Raw genomic sequence first — 27598 nt, forward strand, 5'->3', positions numbered from 1 at the left:
CTTATGTATCAATCCTAAGTGTGTTGTTGTATTTAGGAGTTAAGTCAGACAGCCAAATTCTTATGTATCAATCCTAAGTGTGTTGTTGTATTTAGGAGTTAAGTCAGACAGCCAAATTCTTATGTATCAATCCTAAGTGTGTTGTTGTATTTAGGAGTTAAGTCAGACAGCCAAATTCTTATGTATCAATCCTAAGTGTGTTGTTGTATTTAGGAGTTAAGTCAGACAGCCAAATTCTTATGTATCAATCCTAAGTGTTATTGTATTTAGGAGTCAAGTCATACAACCAAATTCTTATGTATCAATCCTAAGTGTGTTGTTGTATTTAGGAGTTAAGTCAGACAGCCAAATTCTTATGTATCAATCCTAAGTGTGTTGTTGTATTTAGGAGTTAAGTCAGACAGCCAAATTCTTATGTATCAATCCTAAGTGTGTTGTTGTATTTAGGAGTTAAGTCAGACAGCCAAATTCTTATGTATCAATCCTAAGTGTTATTGTATTTAGGAGTCAAGTCATACAACCAAATTCTTATGTATCAATCCTAAGTGTGTTGTTGTATTTAGGAGTTAAGTCAGACAGCCAAATTCTTATGTATCAATCCTAAGTGTGTTGTTGTATTTAGGAGTTAAGTCAGACAGCCAAATTCTTATGTATCAATCCTAAGTGTGTTTTTGTATTTAGGAGTTAAGTCAGACAGCCAAATTCTTATGTATCAATCCTAAGTGTGTTGTTGTATTTAGGAGTTAAGTCAGACAGCCAAATTCTTATGTATCAATCCTAAGTGTTATTGTATTTAGGAGTCAAGTCATACAACCAAATTCTTATGTATCAATCCTAAGTGTGTTGTTGTATTTAGGAGTTAAGTCAGACAGCCAAATTCTTATGTATCAATCCTAAGTGTGTTGTTGTATTTAGGAGTTAAGTCAGACAGCCAAATTCTTATGTATCAATCCTAAGTGTGTTGTTGTATTTAGGAGTTAAGTCAGACAGCCAAATTCTTATGTATCAATCCTAAGTGTTATTGTATTTAGGAGTCAAGTCATACAACCAAATTCTTATGTATCAATCCTAAGTGTGTTGTTGTATTTAGGAGTTAAGTCAGACAGCCAAATTCTTATGTATCAATCCTAAGTGTGTTGTTGTATTTAGGAGTTAAGTCAGACAGCCAAATTCTTATGTATCAATCCTAAGTGTGTTGTTGTATTTAGGAGTTAAGTCAGACAGCCAAATTCTTATGTATCAATCCTAAGTGTTATTGTATTTAGGAGTCAAGTCATACAACCAAATTCTTATGTATCAATCCTAAGTGTGTTGTTGTATTTAGGAGTTAAGTCAGACAGCCAAATTCTTATGTATCAATCCTAAGTGTGTTGTTGTATTTAGGAGTTAAGTCAGACAGCCAAATTCTTATGTATCAATCCTAAGTGTGTTGTTGTATTTAGGAGTTAAGTCAGACAGCCAAATTCTTATGTATCAATCCTAAGTGTTATTGTATTTAGGAGTCAAGTCATACAACCAAATTCTTATGTATCAATCCTAAGTGTGTTGTTGTATTTAGGAGTTAAGTCAGACAGCCAAATTCTTATGTATCAATCCTAAGTGTGTTGTTGTATTTAGGAGTTAAGTCAGACAGCCAAATTCTTATGTATCAATCCTAAGTGTTATTGTATTTAGGAGTCAAGGCAAACAGCCAAATTCTCATGTATCAATCCTAAGTGTGTTATTGTATTTAGGAGTCGAGTCATACAGCCAAATTCTTATGTATCAATCCTAAGTGTTATTGTATTTAGGAGTCAAGTCATACAGCCAAATTCTGATCTAAGTGTGTTATTGTATTAAGGAGTCAAGTCATACAGGCAAATTCTTATGTATCAATCCTAAGTGTGTTGTTGTATTTAGGAGTCAAGTCATACAGCCAAATTCTTATGTATCAATCCTAAGTGTGTTGTTGTATTTAGGAGTCAAGTCATACAGCCAAATTATTATGTATCAATCCTAAGTGTGTTGTTGTATTTAGGAGTCAAGTCATACAGCCAAATTCTTGTGTATTAATCCTAAGTGTGTTATTGTATTTAGGAGTTAAGTCAGACAGCCAAATTCTTGTGTATCAATTGAAGTTCAAATTTTCTTAAAATATTTGGAGTTTTCGTAAACTTGAACAACACCAGAGGTTATCATCTCCGTTTGGAGTAGACGTATTGTCTGATTTGGGAAAATAGTCCTCCATCTCAAGATGGAATCAACAACAAACTTGAGGATGTAAAATGTAATTATTTATTTAGGAATCAACAACAGCAAAAACAACAACATTTAATACGACCATGTAAACAGCATTCATTTGATATACTCCTACATACTCATTGGGACAGTAACATGTTTTGGCAAATATAAACAAACATGACACAGATTTGGATCATTGTCTAACTCTATCTCATGGATGATGTTAAAGTTTTAGTAAATAATGTGATAATCATATAAACTATTACAAACAAAGAGAACCAATAAATGAAATTTGACAATCAAGTTTACCAGTAAATATACTTGTATTAAACAGAGAACACTAATAATAAACATTGTTCTATCTATCTGTGTTAAATGATGAATCTTAATTGATGCTGTTTTCTTACCAGACCTGCAAGAATCAATGTAATTCACATTTCTACACTAACGTTATACTTGAAATAACTTGTACATACAATAAGACCATAGTTAAAGTTTTTGACAACCTTCAAATATTTTGAATTTTTTTCCAAACCCAGGCTATATGATAGAAACTTGTGTGGCTAAATCTCTGGGCTAAAAGGAACCCTCTTTTCACCTCTCTACAGGATGTATATTGGTGTGAAATATTGGGGTAATAACTGAACTCTGAATATGGTCTTTCGGCACATGAAACATAAAACAACCAATAACATAACAAAAGTAAATAATATTGTGAAAGTTCTTGGTTTTTTTTCTAGCATGAATACATTTGTCATGATCCATCTGGTCAATGTTTTTGGGCCTCGGATGTGACGTTCCTATCCCTCTGGTCATTATTTTGGGGCCTTGGACGCGACGTTCCGATCCCTCTTGATGTTTTAGTTGACAGCAGACCACGCGAAACACAATACATACAAACACAGTGATACTTGTTACATCACTCACAGGTGACCTTGACATGCATAGATGGACTGTTTGACCTTGACCTCTGTGTCGTCCCAAGCTTGTGTAGCTCCTCTGTATCGCAGTACTTTATAGAATCTTCAATGAACTCCCTTATTTCTCAGGTCATGATTTCGTAGATTGTGATCCATGATTTTAATGATTTTTAATCTTGATATAACAATAAATTGTCCAATAAAATCCTCATTTATGGGATGTGTCATTCATCGAGTCATATCGTTGAATTCCATATTTGGTTTGACCACTTGGAGAAAGTCTTTTGTTGTTGTTTGCTGTGGAGTAATGTTTGTTATTTCTCTCACACACACACGTACCAACATTGACAACAACAACTATACAACACACAAAGTAAAAATACAGCCCTGAATATGTCATGTCTCTGACAGGGTAGTAAATGATAATACACCTGTACTTCAAAAAGGATTATTTGAACACCGATTTCTGAACATTCATGTTAATTTATATGTCAGGTTAATACTTGTTATAAAGGTTGATTTGTGACCATATTTAGGGCTGGAAGTGTAGCATATACTTACGAGACCAATCACAGGCCTTACAAGTCCAGTCTGCTTCCAAATGTTCCGATTGTCAGATCGTTATCACAGTCAATAGGTAAGCTATAGGTTATCAATATATCGCTTTTGTATGTTATATCACTTCGAAAAAAAATTGAAGTATTTAATTGTTTAGATATCTATTGCACTTAATGAAGGCCGTAGCATTAACGGTGGAGAAACTGATATCTAAATTGGCCGGAGACCACCTAGGAAGCGTTAACTTAACAGGTCCTGGCCATGGGGAAGGTTCTTAGGAAGGTTTGGTGAGAAAGTCGGCATATTCTTGTATGGGAATTCCAATGTCTCGACACTTCTGGATGATTTTAGGCAAAACCTCTGATGACCTCTGGGTAACCTCAAACAGCAGATACTGAAAATACAAGACATGCGCTTCTGATTACACAAAATAACTGAAACAAATATCTAATTTTATTTTATATAAAAGAAACTTGCATATAATATTGCATAAGCTTTTCTACAGAACCTTGTATTGATTATTTACTCTTTATCCTATTATACACTAACGTTGATTGTTTAAGAATTACGACTTTGTAGATGAAATGAGGAATGGGGTAATTGACAGATTTCAGTACATCTTTCCATAGTGGGGCTGAGTACGGCAATGCTTGGACGGCTTTGTGGAATATCCGACGGACCTGTAAAAGAAACAGAATACAGACAATAAAATAAATAAATACAGAAACAGGCTCTGATAATACGACAAAGATCTTCAAAATCTAACTAGCACTGAAAATGGCTGTAGTTACCCCGCTATGCAATACACAGACATAGATAGACTCCACAATGGTGTATGAAACAAATCAGTCATAGACATGTACATTAAAATAGCTTATACTTGATGAAAATAATGATTACAAAATAATTGCAATGTTTAAACTTTGGTATACACTGTGCCATTATGATAGGTGATTCACTGTGATACCTACCTCCTTCCTCCCTTCTAATCGACTGGTCAGAGATATCAACCTGGAAACAAGATGTTTACACAACATTCACAACTACACACAAGTTTGTCTGACACCAAACGTATACCAGGTACAGGTCAAATACAACACCTGCGTACAACGGGAACATATTTAAATACTGTTATATAACCAACACACCTACAACACAGACTGATGAGAGAGACAGGTGGTCGACACACACAGCAGTGAAACCTGTCTAATCCGACATCCAAAGTATGACTCCTATGAACAGGATGTCAGGATATAGACAGACTGTTTTTATAAGTGACATAGAACATTAGACCATGTGGTAACCCACTAAATAGGATCTTGGAAGACATACTGTATACCTGGACATTTTTGCTGCAGTTAAAAATGTTTGTTTGCCCTCTGTGATGAGGGCAAATTTATCATTACGGTGAATACAAGTTAACATCATAATACATCGTAATGAAATGTGAGGTGCAAAATCAACACCAAGTGAAAATTTATTTTGTGTGTGAACGGCAAAAGTTTGACTGGGTGAAAACTTCCCCGCCTACAGTAGATATTTATTAGCAACAAGACCTTTGAGATTATGTGGTAATTACCCTCAAAACAGGATACCAGAACAAACACGTATCTTAGAACAAGCAATAAAGACATAATACGGATCAAGTAAAAGTAAAGTATAGGCTTACCAGCGCATTAGATTCAGATAGTTACTTCAAAATCTGTGATATAAAACTTACCTGATCCCCTGTGAGCTGTGGACAAACCAGGTTCTAAACCTTACATATACCACCATATCTATTGGTAGCATTGCTTTATATTGGTGAAAAATGACAAGAGAGAAAGTTGCAAACTTACAAAACTGGCACCATGTCTTAGGTACCACCTGAGGAACAAATTAAGTTGATCAACAACCGTTCCAACCAATACACATCCAATCTCTATAAATAGTGCCATGTTTGTATATTTCTGTCGAAATATCATAATTACATCTTTGTTGTGTCTACCGCACCACTAATAAATCCCTGCATACATTGGAATTCATACAAGCATTGATACAAAATATCATCATCTAAGTTAGTTAGGAACAATTTAGAAGACTGGTTTGACAATGACTGAGAGAAGTGTTTCTAGATATCGTTTTTCCGAGTTTCATATATTATCTGAGATATCATATTAAACCTGCAAAGTAACCTGTAGTTATAGTATTAGTAAACATCCAGAAGAGCAACAAGCTTTCAACAGAATCGTGCCAGTCTTAATTATATCAAAATAGGATTAATAAGACATATCGGCCCAACACTGTATGAAAGCCGAGCTCCCCTGGATGACATCACTCACATGTTCCATAGCAGTAGGTTAGGAGATTTAGTGAGGGTAGCTGTGGTACACAGACCCCGGGCAGTCTGGAGGTCGTCCTGGCCCACCGCATGGCCACAAGCCCTGTAGTCATGGCAACAAAAAACAAACAATAAAGGTGACCTGTAATTGTAACATTTGAGTAACAACTGTGACAACTTCAGAATAATATACCAGATACAGGAAGCTGTTTCATCAATATACTGATGTACAATTAATATTTGATAAGACAGAATACAGACATGAGTCCTGGGTCTTACTGAAGGAGCAGGTCCATGTTGTCGGGGAGGAGGGAGAGGAACTTGCTGTAGCTGGTGGTGTGATGACTAAGAGGCAGGCACGCCATGTACTGCTGGATTACCATGTTAACGTGGCGATAATCAAACCAGTATACCCCGTCACAGTAAGGCACCTCGTATTTAGTTGGAATGCAGCTCACTGCCCGCCGGACAAGGTCATAGAAACTTCGGGCCGTGTCGGGGCTCACAGTTCGCTGCAGTTTCAGCCTTCGATTTTGGAAGCCAATGTAGCTGAAAAACACCAAGACAGGGAAGCACATGGCAAAACATAATTAATCACAGTAGATCTGACAATACTTTACAAAATACACAGGTGCTACATCGATGTGTAATGACTTTTAAATATATATCAAATGTTAATGAGAAACTTCTTGGCATCAAAAGTTTTCATGATGACTGCCGCTCATTTGTGTAATGGAAATGAATACAACCTTAAACTTTCCCACACATTGGTGATATCAAGTCAAGAGTACCAGTATTATCATGACCATACAGGTGTAATATATCCCAAACTATTGGTCAGTATATTAACTTTGACCACACACGGGTGATACCTACTACATTGGTCAGTATACTAACCTTGACCACACACGGGTGATGTCTACTACACTGGTCAGAATATTAACTTTGACCACACGCAAGTTATGTCCACCATATCGGTCAGTATACTAACCTTGACCACACACGGGTGATATCTACGACACTGGTCAGTGTACTGAGAGCAGTTTCATACGTCTCTACTGCCTGGACATCATCCCCCTGCAGCTCCAGTAGTGTGCTGAAACATAAAACATACAGTAGTTATGCTGTGGTACGCTGTAATAACACATACATGTAGTACAAATCTTGGAACGTAACCCTCCAGCTTATGAATTGGTTTGATTTCTTTGTGTTTTACATCCTATTTATGAACAGCTATGGTCATTTAAGGATGTGCCAAGTTTTGGTGGTGGAGGAAAGCCGGAGTTCCCCGAGAAAAAACTACCGAACTACGGTCAGTACCTGGCGACTGCCCCAACCACTTGGCCACTGCGGCCCCATGACAGCTAATGAATACCCCTAAATCCCACCAGCTGTAGTGCCTGCTTCCTAATGCCTGTAAAAATATGGCAGATTAAACATAAATATCTGTTCAACTCCCATTGTCTATCATCAGGCCTAGCCAGGATGTTCATCCAATGTTTCCCTTTGAACATTTCAATTGAGTTTTTACATGAACATTTACCTGTGCCTGTATTATAATGGAAAACACTATAAATCTAGGTTTCTGAACAAAATATCATGTACAGATGTTAAATATTTTTTATTTAACAATATGACCGAGAGATTCAGTGATATATATCTACCTTCTATCTAGGGATCACAAACTTATCTACCTTCTATCTAGGGATCACAAACGTATACGTATCAACTAGGCAAGACAGCAGCTATATGCTAAAATTACCTAGCTTGAAAACTTTTTTCAAGAAATTCAAAGTGACAGGGTTTTAATTTTTCACATATGAAGTGAGTTGTCCCGTATTGTTTTATATATGGCTCTAATGGCCATGACCTGACCCAAGAGAAACACACAAAAGTGTTATAGAGCTTAGTTTTTACTAATATGTGACCTCCTCATTAAATAACACTTTTTTAAGGCATCAACAATGTCATGGATTACTGGGGGAAAAAACTTTGTTATGTGTTCTGTCCGACTACAACATACAGGTATTATGTCAGAGGTCTACACCTGTGTGTAGCAGGGTTAATATTAAGCCCCTGTACCACACAGTACTAAAGGAAAGGGTGCTATTAAGCCCCTATACCTCACAGTACTAAAGGTAAGGGTGCTATTAAGCCCCTATACCTCACAGTACTAAAGGAAAGGGTGATATTAAGCCCCAATACCACACAGTGCTAAAGGAAGGGTTGATATTAAGCCCCTATACCACACAGTACTAAAGGAAAGGGTGATATTAAGCCCCTATACCTCACAGTACTAAAGGAAAGGGTGATAGTAAGCCCCTATACCACACAGTACTAAAGGAAAGGGTGATATTAAGCCCCAATACCACACAGTGCTAAAGGAAGGGTTGATATTAAGCCCCTATACCACGCAGTACTAAAGGAAAGGGTGATATTAAGCCCCTATACCTCACAGTACTAAAGGAAAGGGTGATAGTAAGCCCCTATACCACACAGGACTAAAGGAAGGGGTGATAGTAAGCCCCTAGACCACACAGTACTAAAGGAGGGGTGATAGTAAGCCCCCACACAGTACAATGTTAGAACAGACAGTTCTCAACCGCTCCAGTCACATCATAGACACAATCATCAAATCAACATTTTATCACAAACCTGTTGAAATCTTATTATAGTAATACAAGCAATTTTCAGACCATGAAATACAACGTTCCTAAAGGAAGGGGTGATAGTAAGCCCCTATACCACAAGGGTGATATTAAGCCCCTATACCTCACAGTACTAAAGGTAAGGGTGCTATTAAGCCCCTATACCTCACAGTACTAAAGGAAAGGGTGATAGTAAGCCCCTATACCACACAGTGCTAAAGGAACGGGTGATAGTAAGCCCCTATACCACACAGGACTAAAGGAAGGGGTGATAGTAAGCCCCTAGACCACACAGTACTAAAGGAGGGGTGATAGTAAGCCCCCACACAGTACAATGTTAGAACAGACATTTCTCAACCGCTCCAGTTACATCATAGACACAATTAATCATAAAATCATAACTTTATCACATACCTGTTGAAATCTTGTTATAGTAATACAAGCAATTTTCAGACCATGAAATACAACGTTCCTAAAGGAAGGGGTGATAGTAAGCCCCTAGACCACACAGTACTAAAGGAGGGGTGATAGTAAGCCCCCACACAGTACCAAAGGAAGGGGGGATAGTAAGCCCCCACACAGTACTAAAGGTAAGGGCGATAGTAAGCCCCCACACAGTACTAAAGGTAAGGGGGATAGTAAGCCCCCACACAGTACTAAAGGTAAGGGAGATAGTAAGCCCCCACACAGTACTAAAGGAAAGGGTGATAGTAAGCCCCTATACCACACAGGACTAAAGGAAGGGGTGATAGTAAGCCCCTATCCCACACAGTACTAAAGGAAGGGGTGATAGTAAGCCACTATACCACACAGTGCTAAAGGAAGGGGTGATATTAAGCCCCTATACCACACAGTACTAAAGGAGGGGTGATAGTAAGCCCCCACACAGTACCAAAGGAAGGGGGGATAGTAAGCCCCCACACAGTACTAAAGGTAAGGGGGATAGTAAGCCCCCACACAGTACTAAAGGTAAGGGGGATAGTAAGCCCCCACACAGTACTAAAGGTAAGGGGGATAGTAAGCCCCCACACAGTACTAAAGGTAAGGGGGATAGTAAGCCCCCACACAGTACTAAAGGTAAGGGAGATAGTAAGCCCCCACACAGTACTAAAGGTAAGGGCGATAGTAAGCCCCCACACAGTACTAAAGGTAAGGGAGATAGTAAGCCCCCACACAGTACTAAAGGAAGGGGGGATAGTAAGCCCCCACACAGTACTAAAGGTAAGGGAGATAGTAAGCCCCCACACAGTACTAAAGGTAAGGGAGATAGTAAGCCCCCACACAGTACTAAAGGTAAGGGCGATAGTAAGCCCCCACACAGTACTAAAGGAAGGGGGGATAGTAAGCCCCCACACAGTACTAAAGGAAGGGGTGATAGTAATCCCCTATACCACACAGTACTAAAGGAAGGGATGATAGTAAGCCCCTATACCACACAGTACTAAAGGTAAGGGTGATAGTAAGCCCCTATACCACACAGTGCTAAAGGAACGGGTGATAGTAAGCCCCTATACCACACAGGACTAAAGGAAGGGGTGATAGTAAGCCCCTATTCCACACAGTGCTAAAGGAAGGGGTGATAGTAAGCGTCTATACCACACAGTCCTAAAGGAAGGGGTGATAGTAAGCCCCTAGACCACACAGTACTAAAGGAGGGGTGATAGTAAGCCCCCACACAGTACTAAAGGTAAGGGTGATAGTAAGCCCCCACACAGTACAATGTTAGAACAGACAGTTCTCAACCGCTCCAGTTACATCATAGACACAATCATCAAATCAACATTTTATCACAAACCTGTTGAAATCTTATTATAGTAATACAAGCAATTTTCAGACCATGAAATACAACGTTCTGTATTGCACATGTGCAATACGGAATGATGTATTTACCTACTAGCCGGAACTACCTTTTATGGAAATCCCCTTGTCATTGAAAACTGAAAAGTTCCCGGTATTTGCAAAAACGAATCAGAAAGCACGTGTGTATTCGCGGACGAATATATATACGTCCGCGCAATAAATGAGTGCTTTCTAATCCGTGTGTGGTCTTGCATATATATTCACTATCATCACACATACATAATACTCAATTTAATCAGAACCATGTATTGATGAGCTGACCAGAGTATAGGGCAGAAACAAACTGACCAGAGTATAGGGCAGGATCAAACTGACCAGAGTATGGGCAGAAACAAACTGACCAGAGTATAGGGCAGAAATCAACTGACCAGCTAGGGTATAGGGCAGAAACAAACTGACCAGAGTATAGGGCAGAAACACGATATATGTTGGATTAAGAGCAACAACACCACTGGTCAGAGGAATACCACCTTTGTACTTATGACTGATCACCCATTCTTCTTGACAAAACACATCAGTGTAATTCAAATTGACAGGAAAAAGTCTTTAAAACTCCACAGTAACATTTGCCATCTGTAAGCTGACAGGACTTCAAGGTAAATGGTTGTATAAAGATAAAGGGTTAAGGAGCCAGCAGGTGACAGAGCCCGAGGGGTGAGGTGAGAAACAGTCGGCCACATCCAGCATGTCACAGATTACTTATTAATTATGAAGGCGGTGTCACGTTTCAGAGCTCTGGCCCACTAGCTCTAGGGGGATACAGCAGATAGATCTGGACAAGATGTTGATGGATCAAAAGTCAACACTCCGCTCAAACTAATCACTTAAAGGACAACATCAGCAGCTACAAACAGTCAAACAAAATACCAGTAAAAGAGCGGAAACTACTAGAAATTTTACAACATTGTATTTGTATTCAATACACATTGTTTGAGGAGTTTATGTGATGTCGAACATAAACTATGTCTGATCAGTCATACAAAAACAAAATTCCTACTGTTTATAACTTACAATACAGTATTATATCCTAGGGCCTGGATAAGTGGCCATATATACAGAATAAAAAAATATAACACTGCACATTGTAATGACATAGGAATTAGATCTGAATTACTTCAATTGTCCTCCTGTACATTATATGCATTTCTACAGAAAAAATGGTATTTTTCTTGCATAATGGTAACTTTCTTTCAACATGTACGACATAGATTTATATAGTCTACTGTTAATGGCTGTAACACCTGTAATTAGTAGACCACGCACTCCTGTAAATAAGTGTACTGTAAGACCTGTAATTAGTAGAACACACTCCTGTAAATTAGTGTACTGTAACATATATAATTAGTAGAACACACACTCCTGTAAATTAGTGTACTGTCACATCTGTAGGTAGTAGAACACACACTCATGTAAATTAGTGTACTGTAAGACCTGTAATTAGTAGAACACACACTCCTGTAAATTAGTGTACTGTAACAGCTGTAGTTAGTAGAAAACACACTCGTGTAAATTAGTGTACTGTAACAGCTGTAGTTAGTAGAAAACACACTCCCGTAAATTAGTGTACTGTAACATATATAATTAGTAAAACACACTACTGTAAATGAGTGGACTGTAATATATATAATTAGTAGAACACACACTCCTGTAAATTAGTGTACTGTAACATCTGTAGTTAGTAGAAAACACACTCCTGTAAATTAGTGTACTGTAACATATATAATTAGTAAAACACACTACTGTAAATGAGTGGACTGTAATATATATAATTAGTAGAACACACACTCCTGTAAATTAGTGTACTGTCACATTTGTAGTTAGTAGAACACACACTCCTGTAAATTAGTGTACTGTAACATCTGTAGTTAGTAGAACACACACTCCTGTAAATTAGTGTACTGTAACATCTGTAGTTAGTAGAACACGCACTCCAGTAAATTAGTGTACAGTCACATCTGTAGTTAGTAGAACACGCACTCCTGTAAATTAGTGTACTGTAACACCTGTAATTAGTAGAACACACTCCTGTAAATTAGTGTACTGTAACATATATAATTAGTAGAATACACACTCCTGTAAATTAGTGTACTGTCACATCTGTAGTTAGTAGAACACACACTCCTGTTAATTAGTGTACTGTAACATCTGTAGTTAGTAGAACACACACTCCTGTAAATTAGTGTACTTGAACATCTATAATAAGTAGAACACACACTCCTGTAAATTAGTGTACTGTAACATCTGTAGTTAGTAGAACACACACTCCTGTAAATTAGTGTACTGTAACATCTGTAATTAGTAGAACACACACTCCTGTAAATTAGTGTACTGTAACACCTCAAATTAGTAGAACACGCACTCCAGTAAATTAGTGTACTGTAACATCTGTAATTAGTATAACACACACTCCAGTAAATTAGTGTACTGTAACATCTGTAATTAGTAGAACACACACTCCTGTAAATTAGTGTACTGTAACATCTATAATTAGTAGAACACACACTCCTGTAAATTAGAGCTCTTCAACATTTATTAGAAGGTTATATGAGCCAACTGTTAACTGCCTGTTGAAGTATATACAGGGATTTGTTGTTATCAGGACTAAAGATCTATTGGCACATATATATACAGCCTTGAGATACACACATATATTTGACTACATTTCTTATTATCTCAAAATCTTTCAAATATACAGCTTATCTGAACAGATTCTGCATCCGTTTTAAAACAGGCAAAATATCTTGAGGAGGAATGTGCTAAATGAAATGAGGGTAAAATCAGGGTTTATTACAACAAACTTATCTCCTGCCTGAAATTTACATTTTGAAACAACTTCCATAAACAATAAACAGTATAACTTTTTAAGTAAATATTGGCTTTATCAAATTTCATTTGATTAAAAAAAATGTTGAACATTCAGCTGAGCATTTTAGATAATTGTCAAAAAAATTGATTTTGTTTTATTGACAATTTTTCCATTTATTTACAAACTTCAAACAGATGAATGCATTCCGGTTGATATAATCTCAAAGGACTTAATATAAATGGCCAAAAACCTGTAACATAGACCAATGGGTTTGCAGAAGTCAAAGCAGAAAACTAAACATTATCTTGTATAAAAGTGAAAAATCATTAATTGTTTCCATTTTAAACTGACTTCCATAAACACTAAAAGTTCCGAGGTTTGAGACATGGATAATGATAAGATTGATATCTTTGCCATTATTTTCTGCACTCGATTTAAAGCTGCTCCTGCCTGGCTAGGATTTACCTGTGGCAGACGTACCTACAGGTGTGTGGAAACATCTGATATGAAGGTCTTTCTCCCCACAATACCTTCACCACAAGAAGCAGTTCCTACAATTTCCCCCTTATCACAGATTACATGTCAGATTAGGATGAAAAAATGTTGATGTCTGAATCAAGTTCAAAGAAATCCTCCACTGCTCTATTCATAACTCTCTGAAGGAAATTAGTGACGCAGTTTTAATTCTTAACCGTTTCCTGCTGTATTGAGGGACAGAATCTGATGGATTTCTGATGAACTGCACCTAAATCTGATATTTACTGGAAAGACTGAAGCATAATTTAACTACCACTGAAAGATTACATTAAGATAGAGGTCACTTAAAACATAATACCACGATAGAATTTCTCCCAATAAAAAATATTACTGACAATATCCCTTGTGTAGAAATATGTAGAAAACAAAAAACTTTGATTGTCAACAATGAGGATTTTTTCACAACCTATCCACAAAAAAGATTTTAAGAACAGACTACTACTTTTACATATTTAGAATATCAAATTTTTTGGACTTTACATATATGTAAGTATTTGACCTATTAACAGCACCCAAGGGGATTTAAAATTATATTGTTTTCAGTTCTCTATTCTAGAAATTGATACACTAACCAATGAAATCTTTTGGAATCATCTACTGCTGTATGAATGGTGAAGACACCTTAGGGAAGGGATGAAGAGCTGCTTTGGGAAAATAATAATTTGAGGAAATAGGTTTCTAAATAAAAGTGTCCGTTCCCGATACACTTAAAATAATAAAAAAATATTTCAACAAATTATTAATAACCGCTTTTCGAGGTATTTCCTGAGCCCCCAAGATTTTTATTTATAATTAGTTATCCTTAAACAGAATTCAACCAACCAGGACATAATTTTTTGAGGTTGTTAGAATTCAGTCGTACATATAAGACTAATATCTACTGATCCCTATTTACACTGCTAGATAAAAGAATGATGCAAGTACGGGATGAAATATTGGACAAGAAATAGTGCCCAGGGTGTAACTATCTGTATGACAAGCATCTAGATACTGTGGCTGAGGAGGTCAGATACCGCAGCCCAGTAGGTATGGACAGTGTCCAGCAGACATAGCTGACCAAGTCCATTAGTTATACAGGTAAAGACTTGGCTGGTCCTAGACTATAACACAGAATTCTTACCTGGTGGTGACACTTCAGACAAGTTCATTAGTTGTGGAAGGTCATACGAGGGCAGAAATGTGATGTGAACACAGGATAATGAATTAAACCCAGGTTGTTAGACGCAAAAAGGTCTCCAACTAATTATAATTTTTCATATTGCATTATAACAAAATATTCTTAGAATCATAAATTGAAACCAAATTAAACTTTTATTCCTTGAGGATTCAAATATTAGTAGAACTGACCTGTTTAATGTGCGCTTCACCTGAATGACTAAATGAATGTTAGGAGGTCAACACAAAATTATTTAACCTTTCACAACTGGCATGGTCCTCAACACTACTTCTATGAATGATGCATTGAGTTTTATTTGCTCCATAACTTCCTAGGTTAAGGTTTACCGTACAATGATAATCTGCTTTATTCTCATATCCATAACTTGTATCTGTGTGAAGGATAATTTACAGTCTATCTATACAAACACGTCGTTTCCTACTCCATCTTGACCTATCTATGATCACTGTACAGCCAGTAGTTATAGATCTATAGATCTGTATTCAGAAGATGACAAACTGTAATAGATCCCCCTAGATACATTATCAATGTAAAACAGTTACAACACTATAGCTCTCACAAAGAGTGTCTGTACAGTAATCCATCTCTTCCCGAACAGACCATCAACATATATCTGCTAAACGTCAGGCTTCTAAAGAAAGCTGTCAATATCTAATCTATAACCCTGTTTCTATGATCATCAAATATTTTGACACTTGTTTTTTGAAGAAAAATGTCAAACCTTATCCATCATGTGTTTTACGATAACCTGGACACATGTGAAGGTGTTAAGCATGGTGTGTGTGATGGTTGTGACAACTTGAGTTCAACTTCCCGTTGTGCTGTGTGTCACCTTTGATGTGGAAATATGACCTTTTTTATGGCTTGTCACCACTGACAGGCCAATTACCTGTGTTCTGTAACACCAGCTGTTTCCTCTCTAACTTCCACCCGTGTTCTGTAACACCAGCTGTTTCTTTCTAACTTCCACCCGTGTTATGTAACACCAGCTGTGTACTCTCTAACTTCCACCCGTCTTCTGTAACACCAGCTGTGTCCCCTCTAACTTCCACTCGTGTTCTGTAATACCAGCTGTGTCCTCTCTAACTTCCACTCGTGTTCTGTAACACCAGCTGTTTCTTTCTAACTTCCACCCGTGTTCTGTAACACCAGCTGTTTCCTCTCTAACTTCCACCCAAGTTCTGTAACACCAGCTGTGTCCTCTCTAACTTCCACCCGTGTTCTGTAACACCAGCTGTGTCCTCTCTAACTTCCACCCGTGTTCTGTAACACCAGCTGTGTCCTCTCTAACTTCCACCCGTGTTCTGTAACACCAGCTGTGTCCTCTCTAACTTCCACCCGTGTTCTGTAACACCAGCTGTGTCCTCTCTAACTTCCACCCGTGTTCTGTAACACCAGCTGTGTCCTCTCTAACTTCCACCCGTGTTCTGTAACACCAGCTGTGTCCTCTCTAACTTCCACCCGTGTTCTGTAACACCAGATGTTTCCTCTCTAGCTTCCACCCGTGTTCTGTAACACCAGCTGTGTCCTCTCTAACTTCCACTCGTGTTCTGTAATACCAGCTGTGTCCTCTCTAACTTACACCCGTGTTCTGTAACACCAGCTGTGTCCTCTCTAACTTCCACCCGTGTTCTGTAATACCCTTCCACCCGTGTTCTGTAACACCAGCTGTGTCCACTCTAACTTCCACCCGTGTTCTGTAACACCAGCTGTGTCCTCTCTTACTTCCACCCGTGTTCTGTACCACCAGCTGTGTCCTCTCTAATTTCCACCCGCGTTCTGTAACACCAGCTGTGTACTCTCTAACTTCCACCCGTGTTCTGTAACACCAGCTGTGTCCTCTCTAACTTCCACAAATGTTATTATGTCATGGCCATCTTAATGTACCAATGACGAATGCATTAACAAAGATCTGTTCCTGTTTTCAAAACATTATTGTTATTTTAAATATTTTTTTTTGCTTGTACAAAATGCTGTTTCATTTTGGAACAAGAAGCTCAGATGGTCTGTATAGCTCACCTAAATATTTAGACAATCATGGCAAATTATTCTCATTAATAGAAAGCATATCCCCATTTTGGGGTCTGTCTCTCAGTACCAATGGGGACAACACCCTTCTTTTATACCACATCAGGTTTCCAAAATGAAAACAGCAAATGGTCAAAATACAATCAACTGGTCTGGAGGAGTAGGTTTTTAAATATAAAACACTGAAATTTTCCCTTCCGAGCTTAGCCGTCAGCCCCTGGGGAACGACTTTTCTTACACAACTGATTCCTAGGTCTCAAGGTCTTTTTATGCCTAGCAATTGTTTATATAGGGTGGTATAATCTCAGCATTTTACTAGGACACCAGGGGCAGGGCTGGACCAAGGTACTAGCTTAAGTAGCATGATTGTGTTTGTCTATTCATGTCTAGCAATTGTATATATGGTTATAAGGAGGTTTCCTTGTCATAACCAAAGGACTAAATTGCAAGTGATCAATCCTTGAGGTATGATTGATTGTGTAATATCTTCATGCCTTGGGTGCGTGTACATTTATGTACGTTTAATATAGCATATGTGTACATTTATGTGAATTTGATCTAACGTACAATGTCCATTTATGTGAGTTTGGTTCAGATACACATGTGTTTGTGTATGTACATGTATGTACCACATCACATGACATACCAAACATCACCAGCCGTACTTACCAGTAATTAAGCCACAGGTATGTACCACATCACATGACATACCACACATCACCAGCCATACTTACCAGTAATTAAGCCACAGGTATGTACCACATCACATGACATACCACACATCACCAGCCATACTTACCAGTAATTAAGCCACAGGTATGTACCACATCACATGACATACCACACATCACCAGCCATACTTACCAGTAATTAAGCCACAGGTATGTACCACATCACATGACATACCACACATCACCAGCCATACTTACCAGTAATTAAGCCACAGGTATGTACCACATCACATGACATACCACACATCACCAGCCATACTTACCAGTAATTAAGCCACAGGTATGTACCACATCACATGACATACCACACATCACCAGCCATACTTACCAGTAATTAAGCCACAGGTATGTACCACATCACATGACATACCACACATCACCAGCCATACTTACCAGTAATTATGCCACAGGTATGTACCACATCACATGACATACCACACATCACCAGCCATACTTACCAGTAATTATGCCACAGGTATGTACCACATCACATGACATACCACACATCACCAGCCATACTTACCAGTAATTATGCCACAGGTATGTACCACATCACATGACATACCACACATCACCAGCCATACTTACCAGTAATTAAGCCACAGGTATGTACCACATCACATGACATACCACACATCACCAGCCATACTTACCAGTAATTATGCCACAGGTATGTACCACATCACATGACATACCACACATCACCAGCCATACTTACCAGTAATTAAGCCACAGGTACGGTAGGTCAGCCTTTATCAACTCTCCGGTCACACCCTCTTTATATGGGGGAGGTTGGAAGGTCAACGGAACAGCTTCATCTAAAAGTACGCTGTTACAAAAAACCCACAGGGCATATGAAAATGTATGATTTTTAATTCCTTTGGCTTGCCATTTTTACCGAGGATAACTTTGTCACCCCTGAGCCATGTCTCTTTTCTAGGAAAGTCATTTAAAAAATTAAAGAACTTGCAACCTATTCATAACTTTTTCACGATTATGTACAACAGTATTCATTTGAACTTTTTCTCAAAGATAGTGGTTTTTCCTATTTATTTCAAAGATGACAAAATTATCTTTATCAAAACCAGTAAGAGATCTTCCTGTTCATCTTTCAATAAAGAAAGTAAAAGACAATAATAAGAAATGTTTGTGACATACGGACAATACAATAAAGAATTGTTTGTGACATACAGACACTATAATAAAGAATTGTTTGTGCCATACGGACACTATAACATAGAATTGTTTGTGACATACGGACACTATAACATAGAATTGTTTGTGACATACGGACACTATAATAAAGAATTGTTTGTGACATACGGACACTAATTGCTGTGCAGACTATTTACCAAACCATAAACTTATCGTGATCTATGTATACAGACCAGAAGAGCTGGTTGGGATCGACAAATCGTGTCTCTGTGGTGGATACGTCGTAGTAACTGATAATACTTTGCTCAAGACACTCCAGGGCTTTATCTTCCTCTCTCTGGAACAAACAAACATATATGCTCAAGACACTCCAGGGCTTTATCTTCCTCTCTGCAGATAATGAAGTTTCCTCATTAATGAAGGGGCCATAACTCTGCCAAATGGAGTCCAATTAAATTGGTTGTTAAACGTGGCCGAGCCCTTAATGTGTTGAACCCTGTTACTAAACTTGAAGACAATCAGATAATATTTGCGAGAGTTAATGAACAGAAACGGCAGATAATGACGTATTTTGTTATTCAAGGGGTCATAACTCCACCAAATTGGGTCTGCTGTAAGTGGTCATCGAACTTGGCTAAGGCTTTAAGGCATTTAACCCTGTGACCAAGTCTGAAGAAAATCGGTTAACATTGTTGTAGTTATTGCACGGAAACGAAGCGCTGCAGATAATGACGTTTTTCGTTATTCAAGGGCACATAACTCTACCAAATGGGGTCTGCTGAAAGTGGTCATCGAACTTGGCCAAGCCCTTAAGACAGACAGACAGACCCAAATTAGTATCCACCGTTTTTGTGAAAGCGCGGGACAAAAATATCAATATACACTCTGACACCAATAAAATTGACTGTGAAGGAAGGCTCATTATTAGAAAAAGCTCACTGTGACTTTTTACAATCCTTAATTCCTTCCTTTATTAGTTTGTCATGTCTTCTACAATAATTTGTTTCCGTCAATTTTACACATTTTTTCAAGTCATTAAGAAATGAAGTTGCTGCTTTGTCCAATTTTGACTGCAGGATACAGATTTATTTTACATTTATTGAGGGCCAAGCTGTTATGACCTTCCTCCTACAGAGTAGACCAGGAGTAATGGGGCCGACAGCGCATTACAAATCACTACACCAGGTGCTTGGGGGCGACAAATTCAACCCTAACACAAACTTGACACTTCTGTGCCTCAGGGCACCTTCTCTTCTGCATCTTTTGCAGCAAGTGAATTTCAAACAAATTTCTGCGTGTATTGATGAGAAAACATCGTAAATCATGTGAATTCACACATTTCACATAAAAAAGAACTTCTCTTTTAAGTCACCTGCAGCAGAGCTGAGATGAATCACATGTCAGTTTCACTATTACACAATGTGCAAAAAATGGATACCTGACTGGCCAGGAGATAGGCTGTTTTTATACAGTACATCCACATTTCCTTCTTATCTACATTCCTTATCATAATAAATATTCCTCCTAAATTTTGGACACTTTTCTCGCCAAATAGCTAACTAAACATGTCAACAACTTTTACACATGAATTCCTTGTAATGTTTTAGGATATGAATACTTCATGTTTTTCTCCAAGAGCAATGGTTTACTAAATGTGTTACATTTTTTACCTCTGCATCAATCAACCTTGCTATGGCGATGAAAATGAAAGCTTTTTTGTGTGTTATAAATGTAATTTTGAGTTATATATGTAAAATGTTTCATGCTAGTAAGTGAGGGCCTTGTCTCCTCTGTGTGGGACACATCCATTCATACACATATTTAATACGACTACAAAAGAATTTTCTTGAGGTGAGGAAGATTTGAGGCCTATGAACTGTCTTCATGCATTTCTCTAAAAAATCTCATATTTATAAATATCTTGATTCAGGTTTAAACTTAAATTTTGAGCAAGGAAATATGCTCTTATTACATTTTCTAGCATCTTTAGAAACATTAAATATTAAAGCAACAATTGCCATAAAACATCAGAAACAGTAAATACAAATGTCAGCTCAAACCAGATTGTACTTTTGTAAATGTGGACAAAGCGGCAATTACCAATTTAGTAGAAATTAAAATAAAGAAAAAACTGCTAGAGTTTTCAAATACACCAATTGTGGACAAATGTGTTTTGAAAACTGCTCCAGAAACAGTAGTCGTTAGAATGTTTCTGAAGCAACAAATCAGTGGGCCTTTAACCTGTTCATTTGTCATGTGCGTGTTAGGTCAATGATACTTGCTTGTTTGGCCTGTATAGAGGATATACGGCTGCCCTGTAGCTCTTCGCAGTTATCAAAGGGGGTCAGAATTTCATGTCTCGTCTGGGAAACATTTACTCAGGAGATGGAGATGTGGTGAGGGATAAATACATGGGTGTGAGGAATACCTTCTTTGTTGGACTAACGTCTGTCACAAGTTACTCTCTTATAATCAGGGAGACTAACAGACTTTATGGTTAACATGGCAAGGGTGGTCAAAGATGATGTAAGGTGGTTGGGATGGTGGAAGTGTTGGTGGTTTAGCCCCTCAGTTTTACAATTTCAAATCCCGATCACCTTAAGAAACTTCCAGTCAAATTTGATGAAATTCTGGTCAGTGTTTCATTTGAGAAGGTTGTTTGGAGAAATTATATTTCTCCATTTTGGTCTGTTTTACCATTCCTAAATTCTTTAATAAAACAATTTGGTTAAGAATTCCATAAATGTGTTTATGATTATATAATGTGATCTCAATAATTTCAATGTTCAATGAGCATTGGATTAAGTCCCCAAGGATGGAACCAGATTCCAGGCTTAACCTGGTAGCATGCTTGTTACTGATGGATAATCTGTTGAAATTGACAATGCATTTTAAATTAGAAGTGGACAAATCAATTATATCACCAACATTTTTTTAAATTAATAATCAGAATCAGAAACGACAAATATATGGTTATGTATGATGGGGATCTATCTCAACTGTTTACAAGTATGACCTAACGATCAAGTCCCTAGGGGCTGGACCAGACCATTGGCCCATGCTGATAGCATGAATGTGTTATTCTCTTCAGGACCAGCATTTACATATATGATTATAGGGTAGGGATCTTGACTTCCATAAGCTGGAGCCTGGGGCCAATCCTCTGCTTCTTTATACATTATAGCCCATGCTGACTTTTGACCTCAGCAATGTTCAAATTTTACCTTTAAACTTTAACACAATATGATGGAAAAATGTTTGCATTACAGATCTACATAACATGTCACAATATCATAACTGTAGACCTTCGTGATTCTTTATATATTGCTGTTTAAAGATTTTAACATATCTGATTCATGTGATCTTAAAAAGTAGCTCAAGGTCAATGATTTGAGGAAACATAGCATTCTATCCCAGATACCCATTGGTCAAATATCATTACCCAGTGCCTAACAGAACCTAAGAATGTGATTTTTTTACCCATTATAGCCAATGTTAACCTTTGACCCTTACCTGCACTCAAACTTGAACTTTGACCTATACTCAATACAATGTATATGAGAAAAAGATGTGCACTGCTCGATTAAATAATGATAGATAACATAGTATATATAGGTAAGACACTGCCCTCACAGGCACATCAGGCCAAAACCCTCAATATGCAGACAAAATTTAATAGAAAAACATCAATAATGTATAACATACATTGTAATTCCAATCCACTTGATTCCGAGTCAGACTTCATGTTTCATGTTAGATACTACCTGACAGTGTGAGATTTAATGTCTGACAAGAATGACATAACTAGAGGAGTACATGTACAGGTAGGCGTCATATCTATACACAATGACCCAACAGCCCAGCAACACAAAACACTTTTTTGTCATCTTCTATTTCTCACAGTCGCAGCACTTTGATGTGGTCACGAGACAAAAACTAAAAGACCTGATGATGCAGTAACTGTGACAGGTAAAAACAGGTGATTAAAAAAGAATAGCTTACCTGTGAAAGTTCAAAGTTGGCTGCATAGTGGTACAATTTGGCACAGAACTCGTTAGCACCTAGGGCATCTGCGAACACCTGAACAATGCAAATAAATCTGTCAGTGACAACATTACAAATAAATCTGTCAGTGACAACATTACAAATAAATCTGTCAGTGACAACATTACAAATAAATCTGTCAGTGACAACATTACAAATACATCTGTCAGTGACAACATTACAAATACATCTGTCAGTGACAACATTACAAATACATCTGTCAGTGACAACATTACAAATAAAACTGTCAGTGACAACATTACAAATAAATCTGTCAGTGACAACATTACAAATAAATCTGTCAGTGACAACATTACAAATACATCTGTCAGTGACAACATTACAAATAAATCTGTCAGTGACAACATTACAAATAAAACTGTCAGTGACAACATTACAAATAAATCTGTCAGTGACAACATTACAAATAAATCTGTCGGTGACAACATTACATATAAATCTGTCAGTGACAACATTACAAATTCATCTGTCAGTGACAACATTACAAATAAAACTGTCAATGACAACATTACAAATAAATCTGTCAGTGACAACATTAAAAATAAAACTGTCAGTGACAACATTACAAATACATCTGTCAGTGACAACATTATAAATAACTGATACATTATCTTCGGGAAAATACATGTCCACATATGGTCAAACCAAGCATGTATAGTTATACAGTGTATGCAGCCATGTATACTCCTTATAAAAGACAGGTGTGGTATGTCATCATAACAGCCATGTATAAAAGACAGGTGTACGTGTTATGGCATCATAACCAAATAGTAATGTCACATACTCTTAAAGTGAAGAACAGTAAATTGTGGAAACCTCAAAGCAAATAAAAGTTAAAACGATCAATGATTTCCATAATGCCTTGAACCTTATGACCTTGAGGTAGGATTAGCCAGAGATTAATTAGAAATTAGCAGACCTGCAAGATTGCAGGACATATACTGCAAAGAAATGGGACAGCAGCATTGTGATATCATTTGAGATAATAGCATCAAAGATAGGGTTTGAAATATTTACTGTACAATTTGTTCTCATGTGTCTACTCATAACTTTTCAATGCATTTCTTTTTGCTGCTTATTGAAACTTTCCTTTTCTAACTGAAAAGTTTCCAACAAGGTGATGCTATACAATCTAGAAAGTGTTTGTGTCCTACTCTGTTTTAGTCCTATTTACATGATTAGCTGTGCTTGTGTCCTACTCTGTTCTAGTCCTATTTACATGATCAGCTGTGTTTATGTCCTACTCTGTTTAGTCCTATTTACATGATTAGCTGTGTTTGTGTCCTACTCTGTTCTGGTCCTATTTACATGATCAGCTATGTTTATGTCCTACTCTGTTCTAGTCCTATTTACATGATTAGCTGTGTTTGTGTCCTACTCTGTTCTAGTCCTATTTACATGATTAGCTGTCTTTGTGTCCTACTCTGTCCTAGTCCTATTTACATGATTAGCTGTGTTTGTGTCCTACTCTGTTCTAGTCCTATTTACACGATAAGCTGTGTTTGTGTCCTCGGTTCTAGTCCTATTTACATGATAAGCTGTGTTTGTGTCCTACTCTGTTCTAGTCCTATTTACATGATAAGCTGTGTTTGTGTCCTTCTCTGTTCTAGCTCTATTTACATGATTAGCTGTTTCTGTCCTACTCTGTTCTAGTCCTATTTACATGATAAGCTGTGTTTGTGTCCTACTCTGTTCTAGTCCTATTTACATGATAAGCTGTGTTTGTGTTGTCCTACTCTGTTCTAGTCCTTTTTTTCATGATTTGCTGTGTGTGTGTCCTACTCTGTTCTAGTCCTATTTACATGATTAGCTGTGTGTGTGTCCTACTCTGTTCTAGTCCTATTTACATGATAAGCTGTGTTTGTGTCCTACTCTGTTCTAGTCCTATTTACATGATTAGCTGTGTTCGTGTCCTACTCGGTTCTGGTCCTATTTACATGATAAGCTGTGTTTGTGTCCTACTCTGTTCTAGTCCTATTTACATGATTAGCTGTGTTTGTGTCCTACTCTGTTCTAGTCCTATTTACATGATTAGCTGTGTTAATTGCACTTCTGCTCCATTTTCCATAATCTTTTTTTTGTGTCTCACTTTCATTCCATCTTTATACAACCCTTTTTCTGAGATAAAGCCCACTGACTCTGATTTAAATCTGTCCCCCTTTAAGGTGCTATACCATGACATGTTTATTGCTTCTGTATGCATAATGTTTTGGCTATAATCGTAGTTGACGTGTCAATTTTTCCACAAAAAGTGTAATTGACATGCCTTCTGATACCAGCATCCCCCATCAAAGTGCCTTCCTTGTCAGCAGAAACTTTCAAAAACATCTTTCTTATCTTTTGATTTTTTTTTTTAGAATTAATCTAGCTCTTAAAAATTTGAAATCTATCTTGTTACATATATATATAAATATACATCATTGGGCGATTTCCCAAAACCTTTGACCTTCCTACCGTGCAAGGTCGGCCATGTTTCTTTTGATCTTTTTACCTTTACTGATATTGCCTCATTTTAATCCACAGGTGAATTAATTATCCATCAATGTCAGAACTAAGTTTTCTAAATTTTGACAATTTTACACAAAAATGGGATAATTTTCAACCACAAAATAACATCATTTTTGCAAATATATTTAAATTTCTAGCAAACAAACTACAACTGTCCTCTCATGAAAATTAAAGCAAGTTTTTGCATAATTACATTTTGTATTTCCTACATCATCATGTGTCAAATTAAACCCTACACAATATTTTACAAAAAAAAATAATAGAATTTGAAAGAGTCTTCTTTTAGAGTGATGAGATTTTGTTATCTTCACGAAGAATTTCCATTCTGAGAAAAAGCATGTTTCCTACAAAGTAGCTCTTTTTTGATGATCAATTTGTATCTTATATGCAGGCCATCATACCATTTCTATAATAACAAATTGTATCTCTGTGGAGTCCGACACATTTTGAGCTCTCTGATATGAGAAGTTTTGTTAAGAACTATTTTGAGCATAATTTCTGATGAAGGTGTATTTTGAGGAAACCTACATTGACAATATTCTGAGTCTACTTGTCACGCCAGAAGTATTTTGATTATATTTTTGACTATATGGAAACAACTTTGAGTGTACTTGTGAACTTGCAGGTGTTTTCAGTAAACTACTGTATATGAAATACACTAGGTACTTGTCAAATCAGAAGCATTTGAGTGCTCCTGTATGGAAACAGTTTTCATCATACATGTTGAGTTGAAGGTATTTTGAGGGCACTTAGCTGTATGGACATATTTCAGCATACTTGTTAAGTTGAAGGTATTTTGAGGGCATCTGTATTGACAGATTTCATCATACTTATTGAGGGCACTGTATGGACAGATTTCATCATACTTGTTGAGTTGAAGGTATTTTGAGAGCACCTGTACATGTATGGACAGATTTCATCATACTTGTTGAGTTGAAGGTATGTTGAGAGCACCTGTATGGACACAGCTTATTAGTGCACTTGTCAAATTAGGGGTATTTTGAGCATATCTGAAAGGGCACCATTTCAATCATACTTGTTGATTCAGAGTTTTTTCCCCCAACACAGCTCTTGATTCTGCAATGTGTAAATCCTACTTTTCCAGTCTGCACTATTCTGAGCCTATCTATCCATCCATGCAGTGTTTATATTCAGATTGTACCTGTCGAGTCTGCTCGTCATCGTATAAGGCGTAGAGCTCTGCCACACACAGCCAGATATTCACCATGGTCGACTTGGCCTGTAGTATGGGACGGCATAGGTCTGCAGCCTCCTCATACCTGTCAACAAACAATCATATATCTGTCAACACACAATATTATAATCTACATGTTTCCACCTTGACATTTCCATGTATCTAATATCAATGCTACAGATATTAACTCATTATTATTAATGTTTAAATTTTTTTTTTTTTAAATCTTCTTAAAATGTTCAGGTCACGATTTTTCAGAAAATTGGAATTGTGAAGTAATTTTGAAAAGGATTGATTATTTTGCATTAATTATCAGAGATAAACAATACATATTTGTGGAGTTATTCATCCATAATGATTTCATTTTTGTGAACATTTTAATGGCTTGGTTGCTGTAAGCATGGACAGACAAATGCTGATCTAGCTCTCCTCCCCTGGATCCCAACAACTCTGTGAAGGACTTCAGAGCCACTAATTACGCAGACAATTTAACACTGGACTAGCTTTTCTCAACACTGTCTGTCATTTCACTAGGATTTACTACCATTTTAAAATCAGATAAGGGGTGTGCCACATTCATGAGTAAACATTCCATTCAATTAGCCTCATACCAAACTGAAAACACCTCAATACCTGCGATGGTCATATTACAGTGTTCGTGGACCATGCTATATTGTTAAAACATGTTTTGTTTAAAAGGTCCATAACAAGCCATCCTCACATAATGACATCATTACTACCTAGATTAAAGCCCCCGCTTAACTGGATCCCCAGCCCTAACAGTGCCCTAACAATATATCTGTTATTGACGAGACCTGTAACACCTATTCTGTCCTAGTGAAGCTCAAGGCTCCCTGGTCAGTTCTCACT

General features: G+C 37.3%; 1 protein-coding gene across 1 annotated transcript in view; it reads right to left on the minus strand.

The window, feature by feature from the left end:
* Positions 1-2262: 2262 nt before the first annotated feature.
* The window catches only part of LOC110464130 (zinc finger C3H1 domain-containing protein-like), an 86578-nt gene continuing 61242 nt past the window's right edge, over positions 2263-27598 (minus strand). The window contains 10 exon segments of the mRNA XM_021519194.1: positions 2263-4092; positions 4316-4378; positions 4670-4709; positions 6020-6296; positions 6299-6567; positions 7010-7114; positions 18524-18634; positions 19194-19297; positions 22963-23040; positions 26696-26813. Of these exon segments, the coding sequence (XP_021374869.1) occupies positions 3973-4092; positions 4316-4378; positions 4670-4709; positions 6020-6296; positions 6299-6567; positions 7010-7114; positions 18524-18634; positions 19194-19297; positions 22963-23040; positions 26696-26813 (1285 nt within the window). The 3' untranslated portion in view covers positions 2263-3972.

The sequence above is a fragment of the Mizuhopecten yessoensis genome, unplaced genomic scaffold (genome assembly GCF_002113885.1).
Source record: "Mizuhopecten yessoensis strain PY_sf001 unplaced genomic scaffold, ASM211388v2 scaffold10963, whole genome shotgun sequence".
Lineage (NCBI taxonomy): Eukaryota > Metazoa > Mollusca > Bivalvia > Pectinida > Pectinidae > Mizuhopecten > Mizuhopecten yessoensis.